Source organism: Dermacentor albipictus, unplaced genomic scaffold (assembly GCF_038994185.2).
Source record: "Dermacentor albipictus isolate Rhodes 1998 colony unplaced genomic scaffold, USDA_Dalb.pri_finalv2 scaffold_11, whole genome shotgun sequence".
In the NCBI taxonomy this organism is placed as follows: Eukaryota; Metazoa; Arthropoda; class Arachnida; order Ixodida; family Ixodidae; genus Dermacentor; species Dermacentor albipictus.
Window position 1 is genome coordinate 9,296,861 of NW_027225565.1, and position 13,825 is coordinate 9,310,685.

At 46.9% G+C, this 13,825-nt stretch overlaps 1 protein-coding gene across 2 annotated transcripts in view; it reads right to left on the reverse strand.

Moving 5' to 3' along the window:
- Positions 1-13,825, reverse strand: part of LOC139051258 (inner centromere protein-like) — a 100,042-nt gene that overhangs the window by 46,228 nt on the left and 39,989 nt on the right. For both annotated transcript variants that reach the window (XM_070528261.1, XM_070528262.1), the window contains 2 exons: positions 13,183-13,770; positions 2,908-3,087 (listed from right to left, as the gene is read on the reverse strand). In XM_070528261.1, coding sequence (XP_070384362.1) covers positions 2,908-3,087; positions 13,183-13,770 — 768 coding nt within the window. The remainder of the gene's footprint in view (positions 1-2,907; positions 3,088-13,182; positions 13,771-13,825) is intronic.

Here is a 13,825-nt window from a genome sequence, read left to right on the forward strand (position 1 = left end):
TTGTCGGAAGTGCCAAAAAGTCCAGTGTTATAAGCACGAAAATTACAAGCAAATGTGCGGCAGGCGCCGTTGCGAAGCGTGCTGAATATGAACAGCTGTATTCTTTTTTTGGAGAATGAATCTGTTCGCTGTTGGTGGCCACTGCCAAAGCACAAATGCCGAAGACGTTCTGGCGCAGCGTGGTGCAAGAATTTGTGTTTGTATCAAAATGGCGCAATTGGTGCACGAGTCCCACCCCTGCATAAGCAAAACAGTCTTCATGAAAGTTACGAGAAAAATGAAGCTATCATCTGCTTACAGCCTTGAATCACAGCCACTTAGAGGTTAGTGAATACAAATATCTAGCTTTTACATTAACCAATGATCTCCACTACAACTCCCACATTTATTACTTATACGACTCTGCTTTCCAGAAACTTTGCCTTCTCAGACACAAATTAAAACATGCTCCCGCTGAAACTTGTCTAATTGCTCATACACCCCTCGTCCGTCCTAAACTGGAATTTGGAGCTGTTAAATGGGATCCTAGAACTAGAACTAATATTGGTGCTCTAGAAATGATTCAGCGCCAAGCAGTAAGGTTTATCTTTTCAAAATATTGCTCAAATGACTCCCCAAGAAAACTAATAATTGAACATAATATTTGAACGTTGCAATTAAAAAGGAGAATTCAGACTTAAATTTCTTCTTTTTACTTAATAAAGGCAACTGAACAAGGCCTCATCACTCTGCGTCACTAACACATTACAGTGCTAGAAATAATGTTTTTAAGTATTCTTTCTTCCCTTGCACAATAGCAGAGTGGAACAGTCTCCCCACTGAACAAATGACCAGCACTTACTCAAATGAACATATATCTAATTGAATTGGCTGAGTTCATGTTTAATTAGCCTGCTGTGGAACCTGCTGCTAATTCAATACGACTTCTACTTTTACACTACTGAAGCTGTGTTGCACAAAACGATTTTGTTGTATTGCTTGTGGCATTTTATTTTATTTATTTTCGAACATTGTGTGGCAATAGTTTGTGCTGTACTTCGATTCTACATGTACTGCTTTATTGTGTATGTACATTACACCTCCTGCTTGGGCCTTTCAAGCCCTGCAGTATGTATTTAATAAATAAATAAAAATTATCCCACGCAAGTATTGTCAAATGTGAATTTCAAGGCGATACAAGTTTTGAAAATGTATCCGGCGTTCTTTCAATAAGACTTGCTCTACAGTGTTCCAATGGATAATGTGAATTTCAGAGCCACCACAAGACATCTTAGGGTAAGAAAAGCATGGCAGCAGCATACAGTTGCGAAGTCAGCATATGTAATCTTGACCTTTCATGATTCTGGCAGAAGAAGCTTTCACACTTGAAACATGCTCACTGTTGCATGCAGTGAGTGCTGGCAATGTAGGCGAAGAAACAAGTGTAACATTTCATGCTTTTTGGAAGTGCCTGCCCAGCGACATTCAGGGAATAAAGGTCCAGGAAGGCATCAAAGGCTTCAATCCAAAGTTATCACAAATTGAGAAGAATGTCCGAAATTACCTCTATTTTGGTGCTGCGATTGTGGCTTTTTAACGATCATATAGATTTCAAATGATATGAACACTTTTTGAGATCCCAAGAAATTTGTATCATAGAGATTTTATTGCATCACATTTGTAGTGGTGCCCCTTCGACACAAACACAGCCGTTTAGGCTACCATAATGGCAGCCCATGCGTCAGGGCTTGTAGAAAAATGACTAAAGTAAAATATTTAAAGGGACACTAAAGGTAAATATTAAGTCAAGCTAAAGTGATAGATTAGTGCTCGAGAATCTATAAGCCGCTGATATTATCGCAAACAGAGCCTCAATGATCGAGAAATTGAGGTAAATGCAGTACATGATTATAGACTCCCCCGGGACATTCAAGCACGTGCCCGATGATGACAGCACTGCTCAGGTAAAAGGTACCACTGAACTACTTGTTGCAAAAAACATCATTGTATTGTATTATAAGACGAAATAAAGTGCTACTTGTCCAGTTCCATTTCATTTCTAGAAAAAAGAAATGATTGAAATTAGCCTTGAAAACGACCCGGGCGGTTGAACGGTTTCGTTTTCGCTCGACTCTGCGGCGCACACATGTTCACGTTTCAGATGTTTCGTTATTGCATAGTGCTGCGCTTCTTGTTGGCTCGTGAAACTTGCACAAACTGCAAGTAGCAGAGAAGTAAACTTCCATGTGATGTCCCAGGATGCCCGAATGGTCTACGCCACTTGACCAAAAAGCAGCTGCAGCGGCGAATCCACCGCTCAGCCTTGGCTTGGTACCGCAGTGCCGTCAGTCGGGTGCTGTTTTACTCAGCAATGGCAGCAGAGGGTGGTGATGGTGTATGCAACGTCACCACTCCCCCGGCGTTGGGTGGCAGGGGATTTTAACTCCGGTAAAGGTATTCCGACACTTCAGTAGTAATTTTCTCGTAAACTAAGTCTTTTTGGCACGAAACAAACATCGCGAGGTTTCCGGAATGATATTTAAACAGTCTGTGTCAACTGAGTATTCACCTTTAGTGTCCTTTCAAATAGAATAGAATGCAGGTCTAGCTGGAATTCCTCAAGAACTTCAGGCACAGTGTGGCACACAAGAGTCCGACACAGTTGCATGCATTGCTTCAGCTGTTCGGCGAAGTACGGAAGTTTGTGATAAATAAACTGCATGAACACAAATGTATTCACTGTAGCAATGCTAGTAACTGTCACATTGTTCCAGTGACAGAGAAAAGTTTCATAACCATAAAGCATTTGATTTCCATTCCATCTCTAAAAAACTAAACTATCTGTCAACCTTGAACAACCCTAGTTTTAATAGGACAGTAGAAAACAGGAGGTGGCATGACATTTACGAGAACATCAAGAATGCTTACCTGTCGTGCTTTACTTGTGATAAATGGTCGTGCCACCCTTGAAGGCATTACCTGCTTTGGTTTGACAGGAGCGAACCTGGAGGAGGAGGACGGGGTAGCCGAAATTTTGCGGACAGCGCTGAGCTTATGTCCCGGACAGTCCTTTCCGAGTGTCTTGGTGGAACCTAGAACACCGCTGAGCTGGTGTTCAGAGGAGCAAAGCGGTATTCAATTTCTGAATTGGAAAGCAGCTACAGACATCAGTAAGCAATAGAATTTTAGTTAGAACACTCTCAACTCGTGCACTGAAAATGCGTTTGGCCATAAGGAGGCTAGACTTTTAGCACTATACATACATATATATATACTTTCTGATTATGAGGCACGCTGTAGTGGAGGACCCCAGAAATTTTGACCACCTAGGGTCCTTTAATGTGCACCTAGATCTAAGTACATAGGTGTTTTTTCATTTCGCCCCCATCGAAATGCAGCCGCCGTGGCCAGGATTCAATCCCGCTCATTAATAGCCAAGATAGAAATATTTCAGTGCTGTGAACCCATGATTCCAGCAGGCGGGCTCAACTGCATAGTGAGACTCCCTCTTCACTTGCCCTGTCTAGCCTTCGTGAGTGAAATTCCTTCCTTGCGTTTTCTCGTGCTGGACCTCAAGGATCGCGTGACACATAAATTACAGGTCCTACTTCACCTTTTTTTTTCTCCTCACTTTTTTTCCCGATGCTATGCGTTTTCGCTGAAGGCGTCAAGCGTGAGCTGTTGTCTGGTTCGCAGAAGCGCACGATTTTGCACGCTGTGCACAAGGAAACATGACTAGCGGTATAATTCAGTGCTTCACGAATACTGAGGCAGAACAAGCGGATCGCAGAGCAGGATCACGCGCTGGAACACGGTAGAAAATGGCCTAGTTTCAGTACTTATGCACGTGACCGCACGACCGTGGGAAGAAGCGGACGATGCGGAAGTACATCTTACTTTGGTGTGAAGTAAAGCAAAAAACATGCAGACATGCCGTTTGTGCATTTCATTATTTCGATAAACTTCAATTCGTGAATTCAAGCAACTGATCACACCAATAACAGATATTGTCTCGAATAATTCTTGAAGTCACGTGTCACCACGAGCAATGTCACACTGTGGACACGACTAGATACGTAGGTGCAGGGGCACGACTACATCATCGTCCGGCTTGGAGCGTGGTGGCCACAAGGCGAAGTAAAAACGATGTTCGGTTTGAAATTTCAGATCTTTCCGTGCGGTGTAACGATGTAATACCTTGAAGATACGATCGTTATCACGCAATGTATGCCCTGTGCTTGTCAGCTCAAAATGGCCAGAACCTGGTGAGGGGCCCTTTAAGAGCAAAAAAGTTTGGTTTCTACAGCAATGCTTTTTTCTACAACAAAGATACGAGCATACTATATGAGGCATTGGCAAGCTGAAGCAACTTGAGCTGAATTATTGAACACCTCAAACAATGCTGGATAGCTTGGCTGTTCTTTAATAAGGGTTTGACTGGTACAACATCCAATGGCTTTAACAAGCATTTTCCATAGCTGCCCATGGTGCTGAGACAAAAGCATGCCTACAAAATCATCAATAGTTTCAGTGATCATTTCAGCTAATTCGAAGTGTTCGATTTCATTGAATTTTGCAACATCGTTCTAACCTGCACTTACAAGATTAATGTATGTATTCAGTTCATAAATGTGGCGCTCTTTGGCCATACCTGGCCGTTGCGCCACTAAACAACACACATTCATACATTCAGTTCACAAATGGACGATATGCAAAAGTCCATAAGCAGGCTTTCCCACAGAGCTAACATTTCTTAACAAAGAGATGGCAATGTTCCTGCTACTAGCATTGCACAGTAAAGTGGAAAGCTGGGCGAGTTGGTGACTAATCATCATACCGTGCGAGTGAAGCAGCACACTGCACAGGACAAAGCGAGAGACAGCGAATGTCATGCCTACTTGTGTGTCTCCGCTTTGTCCTGGTCAAAGCACTGCTTCAACCACACGGTATGATGATCAGCTTGTTAAAACTGAGAAATGTGTTTTGATACCCTGGCTGGTGTGGGGAACAAACGGTGGCAAGAATGGTGTCACTCACTCGCATGTTGATACTTCAATTAAGGTTTAGCCCGATTCCTACCATTTTGGTTGCGTCTAAAAAGGTGCCGCGAGAAGTGGATTTGCAGGTTTAGCATATTGTCATCTACTCAGCCATTAATTTACAAATAAACACCTGCTTTTCTGGTCCTTGAAAAATCAGTGGTAGAGAAGACAAGCATTTACTTGTTGAAGCTACTTTGGGAGAAAAAAAACAAGGTTTTGGGGCAGAAATTTTTTTTTTTTTTGAGAACAGGGTTGGTAGTGGGGCGCCGACTGGTGCGGACGTGCAAACATCGGCTCCCGATATAATCAATGATTTCACGAGGTTATTCACGCTAAATCGAAGTGAATTGTGTACCAACGAAAGCAACAAGTTACACGGATTCCGTGGATACCGGATTTATTTCGGTGGGTGGATTCTTTCTCAACATTTTCTGCATTCGAATTCTCAACCTCGTCGTTCAAAGGCGGATAGGCCTAGGCCTAACACCGCAAGTCAGTCATTGCCGCCATGGAAATCGTCCCCGGTGAGACAATATCGCCGGAAGATGCGAATGACCCGAACTGGATTGCGGCATATAACCGCAAATCGCGCAAGGTAAAGGCCAGTCAACCACAAGGAGTAAGTTCAAGTACTCGTGGCAGACGAAGGGACGGTGATCGCACCGCCGGACCGAACAGCGCATACCAGCGCCTCGTCGCTACCTCGAGACTCCCTCAGCTACCGAGGGACACGTTCCGTATAATCGTGAGACCCCGAGACGGTCTTAACGTGGCCAAATCTACACCAGTGCAGGTTGAGCAAGCCCTGGCAATGGCGGCAGCCCTGGCTCCTCAAGACCTCACGGAAGACTCCATCTGCCCCAACGTAACTCAGAATATCTTCATCATCTGCACCCCCAGCGAACGTAATGCAAGAGCATACGCCACGGTGCAACAAATTCGCATGAAAGATACTACGTATCGGGTCACAGTATACCCGGCGCCACCCGATGATACCTGCAAAGGCGTAGTCCGAGGCATTGACCTCGAGCTCAACGACTCCCAACTCCGAGAACTGATCGTCACGAAACGCAACCCCAACGCCTTGGAGGTGAAGAGAATCAAGAACACCACAGCCGTGACAATCCTTTTCCAAGGAATGCAAGTACCAAATTACATCTACTGCGGAGCAAGCATTGTTCGATGCACACTCTTTCGCAGACACACAGAAGTTTGCTACAACTGTGGCAACATCGGTCACCGCGCGGATGTCTGCCCTAACCCCAGTACGACGTGGTGCCGGAAGTGTGGCATCAAAACTCCAGCGGAAGATCACCAGTGTTCCCCTCACTGCACCCTGTGCGGCGGACCGCACCCCACCGCCGACAAGGACTGCAAGCGCAAGTTTCAGGTCCCTTACATCGTTCGACAGAGACGCCGCCGCAGACGCAACCGACGCGGCCGTAGCCGCTCCCAAGGACCAAGCGGCGCCAGTCACAGGGACTCTGCCGCCACCTCGGGTATTCCCGTAGCGACCACAAGGAGTCGCTCGATCACGCCGACACCCGAGCGCCGCAGCGCCCTACGCAGCAGCCGGTCCTGCTCCAGGGGGCGCCCTACATCCGGCCCCACGGAACTGACGTGGGCCGACCAAGTACGAGGGAGACATCACCAGCAGCAGCAATGGGACGTTTCATCTACCAGACAGGTAACGCGGTCTTCATTGCCCGAGCATGAGAGCGAGATAGTCACAGCCCTACGACAGGAACTAGCGGGTCTCCGGGCCACCATACAAGTGCTTACAGCGCAGCTTAATGACGCAAAACAGCAGATTCAAAACCTTAAAGCTCCCAAACAAGCACCACCCCAGGAGACAAACGTAAAAGTTAGCACAGCCAAACGCAAGCCCCCTCCGCTCCCAGAGACGGAAGAAGAGAGTAATGCACCGCAAGACACCCTAGGCGAAATTCTGCGCCTCACGCGAGAGAACCTAGAAAGTATTCGTATCCTAACGAATCGTGTAGAGGTGGTCGAAAATAAAGTCACCATAAAAATTAAAAACAAAGCTAGTCAGCCACAACAGATGGACACGACGACCTCGTCACCAATAAATCCCCCGCAAAACCATCATGGCTAACACGACACGGGACACCTTAGAAATTTGGCAGTGGAATTGCGCTAGCTACGCGAAACGCAAATCCTCGCTGCAACAGTACCTCAAAATTCAACCCAAAAAGCCGCACGTAATACTATTACAAGAAACCCTATGTGAAACCCTCACGCTCTCAGGGTACAGCCCCGTCTCCCAAAAAGGAGGGAACACCAGGAGAGGCATCGCCACGCTCGTTAATAGAAAATTCGCGCATATCGTTCATAACGTCCTTCCGAAAAACAGTCGCATCGAGGCGATCCTAATCGAGCTCGTACCTAACCGACTCCTAAAACAAAGCATTTTTGTACTAAACGTCTACAGCTCCCCCGCGCACTACAAACAATCTTTCCATGCGATCCTTACTAAAGCCACATCATTGGCACGAAACTCACCGCTCATTATCGCAGGGGACTTCAACGCCCCCCACCCGTCGTGGGGGTTACCCCACAATCAAGCCTAGCGGCAACAACCTCTCGCGCGCGATCGACGACCTGTCCCTCACCCTGGTGACGGACCACAGGTTCCCCACCAGATTGGGTACGTCGACACAACGCGATACTACGCCGGACCTCACGCTACTCCGAAATGTAGCAAACTACACATGGACGAATACACAAGAGAACCTGGGCAGCGATCACTTCGTCATACGCACAGAAATACCAAACACGGCGGCCCCACCCCGGTCTTTCACCCTTACAGACTGGGATAGCTTCCGCCAGTTACGGAAGGAACACACGAACACGTACGATTCCTTCGCAGAGCTCCTCTCTGCGATAAAGGGCGAAGTAGCTAGAGCCACGAAAACCATACAAACGGAATTGGAGGTCCCAAGGGTTGACCCTCACCTCGCACACTTACTCGAGGCCAAGGCCTCGATACTTGCGCGATGGCGAAAACAACGTCTCAACAGACGCCTGCGCAAATGCATCGCGATACTCAACCGAGATATCGAACAATACTGTACGGAGCTCACAAGACTCCAATGGCAGGAACTATGTTCGGCGGTCGACGGCTGCATGCGGACCGGAGGTAAGTGGAACCTCCTGAAACGCATGTTAGACGACAGCCAAACAAAGGACAATCACAGCCACGCGCTAGACCGACTTTTACACTTACATAAAGCGAAAGGGGGAACAGAAGAGTCCTTCCTGGCAGAAATCGCCAAACGTTACCTTCCATTAGGCGACGCTCACCCCAACGATTACCCGAGCATAAAGTGCGACACCACTCCCGAACTAGACGCTGCCTTCACGGAAGCAGAAGTTCGAGAGGCGCTACACAACCTCAACAGCAGGTCGGCCTCAGGACCCGACGGGGTAACCAACCGAATGTTACGTAACTTAGACGACCAGGCCATTACACTACTCCTCAAAGACATTAACCACGTGTGGGAAACAGGAGAGGTACCAACGCAATGGCGCACGGCCACGGTGGTCCTTATCCCAAAACCCGGCAAACCACTTAACCTCGACAATTTACGCCCTATCTCTCTTACCTCATGCGTGGGTAAAGTAGCCGAGCACGTCATTCAAAACCGAGTGTCACGCTACATTGAGGAACACGAACTCCTCCCACACAACATGGTAGGGTTTCGACCCCACCTTTCCACGCAAGATGTCATGTTGCTCCTAAAAAGACAGGTCTTTGACGTTAAAACAAGAGACGTTCGAGGCATCCTCGCCCTCGATATCACGAGAGCATTCGACACCGTCTCGCACCGCTTCATATTGGAGTCTGTGGCAGGCCTCGGCCTTGGCCAGAGATTTCAGGAGTACGTGCGCTCCTTCCTAAAAGACAGAGAAGCGCGACTGCGAGTCTCACAACTTAAGTCGGACTGCTACACGCTGGGTTCCGTCGGAACACCGCAAGGCTCAGTCATCTCTCCATTACTCTTTAACATAGTGATGAAGGGACTCGCAGACAAACTACGAGACATCCCGAACGTAAATTTCGCTCTATATGCAGATGACATCACCATCTGGAGCCCGGGAGGCTCCCTGGCAGACATGGAGCAGGCATTACAGTCTGCCCTAGATGCCACGGAGGAGTACCTACTAGAGACAGGAATGAAGCTATCTTCCAAGAAATCGGAACTCTTACTATATCGCAAGTCTTGCCAAGGAGTCCGATACCTAACTCCTCTAGACGAACTTCCGATCGCACTACATACAAGAGACGGCCAACAGATTCCGCGAGTCGACCACATTCGCATTCTTGGGCTTCTAATCGAAGCCACCGAATGCCACGCACACTCGATCAAACACTTAACCGCCAAAACCGAAAATATGATCAGACTCATCCACAGAGTCTCAGGGCGCAGGAAGGGTCTCTGCGAAGATAACCTACTGCGCGTATACCACGCGTTCCTTATGAGCCATATTAATTACGTCGCCTCTGCCCACAACTGGACGAAAACAGAAAAGACGAAACTAAACACACTTATGCGCAAGAGCATCAAACAGGTCTTGGGCATTCCACAAAGAGCAAGTACAGCAAAGGTTGATCAGCTAGGCATGCACAACAACATCGACGAAGTGATCGAGGCTCAGACTATGGCGCAGATACTCCGCCTATCCTCGTCCAAAGCCGGTAGACTAATTTTAAGCGAAGCTAATGTCTCCCCATCTCCCTATCTCGAGCACGCTGTTACCCTACCGAGTGAAATTAGAGACAACTACAGAGTCTCACCGTTTCCCAGAAACGTCCACCCACTATACAACGTGGGTAGGCGTCGGGCCCGCGCCCGCGCGATTCTCGACCGCACAGACGCGGATCGTGAAGCCACCGCATTTGTTGACGCGGCCCAGTACGGCAATACATCAACTTTCACGATAGCAGTTGTGGACGGCAACGGAACGTTACGGTCATCGGCATCGGTTAAATCGACCACTAGCGCTAAAGCCGAACAGATAGCCGTAGCCATCGCCATGGCAGACCCCACATTTACCCATGTCCTCACGGATTCGCGTGCTGCAATTCGGGCTTACGAAAGCGGCAATGTACCGAAAGAGGTAGCGCATATATTACTAGCGAGCTCAAACGAGTGCAAACGGTGCCTCTCCTGGTTCCCCGCTCACATGGGGAAGGACATCCACCCGCAAAAACCCAACCTCAATGAAACGGCCCATGACCGTGCGCGAGAACTTGCCCGCCGCGACGGTCCCACGGCCTCCGAGGGGCTGGACATTCAGTTTAATGACCCGCTACTCACATACCAAGAAATCACCTCACACTATCGAAAAGGCAGAATGAAATACCCGCTCCCGCACGCCAAACTCGAGCGCGCGCAGGCGGCCGCGTTTCGAATGCTGCAAACGGCCTCGTATCCATCACGAGGCCTATTAAGCCACTACAATTCAGAAATCCCGGCAAATTGCCCAGACTGCCCAGAACCCTACTGCTCACTCTCGCACATGCTTTGGCAATGTACCGCGTTACCAGAGGGCCCTCTCTCCAGTGAGCGTGAATGGGAAGAAGCCCTCAAAAGCCCGGACCTCAAACTGCAATTCAAGGCCGTCCAGAGGGCCCAAGAACTGGCGGAGCGTCACCACGTTCCCGTCCCGACTTGGGCGTCGCCTACGGTTTCGGCCCAAGGAGCTCGCCGCGTGAGATCTCCAACGGCTTAGACCCCTCAGGACCTCAATAAAGTTCTTGACTGACTGAGAACAGTGTCCTGGAATCAGACATTATAAATGCATTATGCTCAACCTGTTGAAGTAACAAAAAAAAAGAAAAGGAGTAGGTAGTACAGTAAACCTTTTGCTTTGAAGTGCAACACTTTTGTTCATTCTGATAAGCTAAGTCACCTAATATAGAAAGTTTCCGTTGCTTTCGCTTCGAGCTTTCAAAGAGAACATAATGAAGTTCAATCATTCGGGTAGAACAAATTTGAAAACAAATACTCTAGTCAAAGGTTAACCCTCTGTGCCAAGGACAAGACTCACTCATTCAGGCATTTTCTCCAAAATATGCCAGTGAGAAGTAACACTTGTCCAGGGATCTTCTTTCATCTACTGACAGCCACACATAAATGGCAATTGTTTCATCATTGTGGTGTGAGCGCTGCGCTATTAAATGGTACCAGTTTCCCAGAAGGCTGATCTTTACAGGTGCCATTGACAGAAATTAAATATAAGTCTGGCTCCACTGCATTAAAAATGGTGGCGCAAAGTGATGATGGCCACCTTTCTCAATGCCACAATTGTGGTGTTTCTGGACATTTCTTTATCTCAAAGACAACATTTTAAGCTGGAAAGCTCAGCCATGTTTGCAGCTTCAGCTTAGTATTGACGATGGTAAGGATAATTCTTCAGAGCCTCTGGTGACTTCTCTTGTAAACATGTGGCTCGGCAAAAACGCTTTGCCACCAGTGCCTCTGCGATTTCTTTTTCTCTCCGTGCCAGCAATAAAGCATCGCATCCCGAACAACAAAAAAAGTGTGCCCAACTTCCGTTCCAAGAAATATATTGTGCTTCATATAGACTGTTTTTATGGCTTTGCTTATCTGAAACTCAAGCACATAATATAATTGACAGTAAGCTGCTGGTATTGCAATAATGAAATCTGTTCACAATAAATCGGCCATAAAAAAAATTGAGGACGTACTGGTGATTTTCTGAAAAAAATTCCAACCTAACTTATCTCCCGATGACTATCGACAGTAATGCGATAAGTATTCAAGCAATGTTGCGATGCACTATACTGATGAAGATACGTTAAATTAGAATTTGTAGTAGTCATTCCGAGACTTTCATTGCTTTGACTGTATATATGCAACATACGCTGTATGTTATCGCTGTACGTTATATAATATCACTATCAAGTTTCCTTCACTTAGTGTGTTATTTAGGTGGTCTACAAGGGCACGCTCATCGCAATGCACATATCCTGTGAGCGATGCCAAGAGCAGTTCAAATGCTGCCACTTTAGGATAATGTGCAGTGTTGAACAATCAGAGGAAGAATTTTTTTTCTTTTTGCAAGTTATTTAGGAGGTTCAATTTTCTGAATCCCAGAAAAATAATGGCAAGCATCAGAACACTGAAAACAATTTACTATTATACTTGTTTCTAGAAACCCTTTTCAATTTCGGCACCCAGGAGGCAATATGAAACCCTGGCTCACTTCGTTGTTTCAATAACCGCAGCTGTTACTCACGAGCACAGAGGGGGGAAACACATGTGCAGCACTTGTATATTTGTAGGAGCAATGTCGTCACACTTAGCCTTACTGCTAGGCAGCACCAGCAAACATTGCTTTGTGCTCTGACGTTACAAAAACGTTGACGATATTAGAGCAGTGTTTAAAGATCAATTTCAGTATCAAATTAGAATGTTTTCTAACCTTTGTACGTGTCAAGTCTGATCATTTTACATGCGAGGAGGACACAATGTGTTTCTGCAACTTTGAAAATACTGTACTTTCACAGTTCTAGCACGTCCCTAATACTGTATAACAAGGAATAAATTTTTGCATGCTTAAAATAAAGATAAATAAATGTAAGCCTATATGTAACATGCGCCAAATTTATCATAGAAAAATATAGCATGCCCTCCACTTCCAGGATCATAATAAAATGAGATGTGCAGAACCTATCGTCACAGAAGGAAAACTATATTTTAAAATAACTTTTTATAATAGAAGTGGTGCGCTGCTATCGCCATTTAATCTTCACTGGCCACAGATACCTAGCACACAAGGGCAGTACTCTCGAGCAATCACTTTCACAGATACTGCTAACACTTTCAAGAGATTTTATGGGACTCTGCATAAGACTTGTTGAAGTATGTGATGGAAAGCTCTCTTGGCACTGTGCACAGGTAGCAAGCTTGGCACAACGCCAGAAACACTGGCCGCCCTATACGTGATTCTTGTTTTGAATCCAACTAATGTGCAATCAACTTTTTAACCCATTTTTTTTTTAAAGGTGCCTGTTAGATTTGTGTTAATATGTTATGTGTCAACACTCTATTAAAATTTAGATGACTTTCTGTGTGCTCGGCTCCATGTGGCCGTGCTGTCTGATACTTACCTTTTTCACATGTGCCCCAGCGTGAGAGGTTTGAGGGAGGAGACGAGCACACTTCGGCGTGGTAGGCGACTCCACCCATTCCTCATCGTCAGAGCCAGATTCTGCTGCCGATGACACCTCATACGAGCGACCGGCCGCCTGAATGCCAGCAGGTGTTCCCTTTGAGCTTTTCTCTGAAACTGCGATGAGTGCTGCAGCAGCAGAAGCTGACGCCCTCGTAATGCGCCTTTCTTTCGCCACCCCGGCTCCAGGTGCAATGGGAGCCGAGTTCTTTGCACCTGGGGAAGCCGCTGGCGATGTGGCGGCAAGCTCTGTTTCGGCGGGAGGTTTTGAGGCGGGAGAGCTGGAACGCAATGTTGAGGATTGTCCATTGCGCTCTGGTGGAGACACACTAGACAACCTCCTGACAGGGATCTCTTTGACAGGCAGACGCAATGGTGTGACATCCACACATGTGATAGCAGGCGTTTCCTCTTCACTACTATGCTTTGATGCAATTTTAGGTGGTGAAGGCACGACTGGTGTACTCAGACTTGCTCGAGTCACAGGCTTCTTCTCTTCAGTAATGGGTTCCGATGAAGCATGCATCTGTGTGGTAGATAAAGGAGCACAGAGACCCACTTCTCTCGTAACGGCTAAGCAG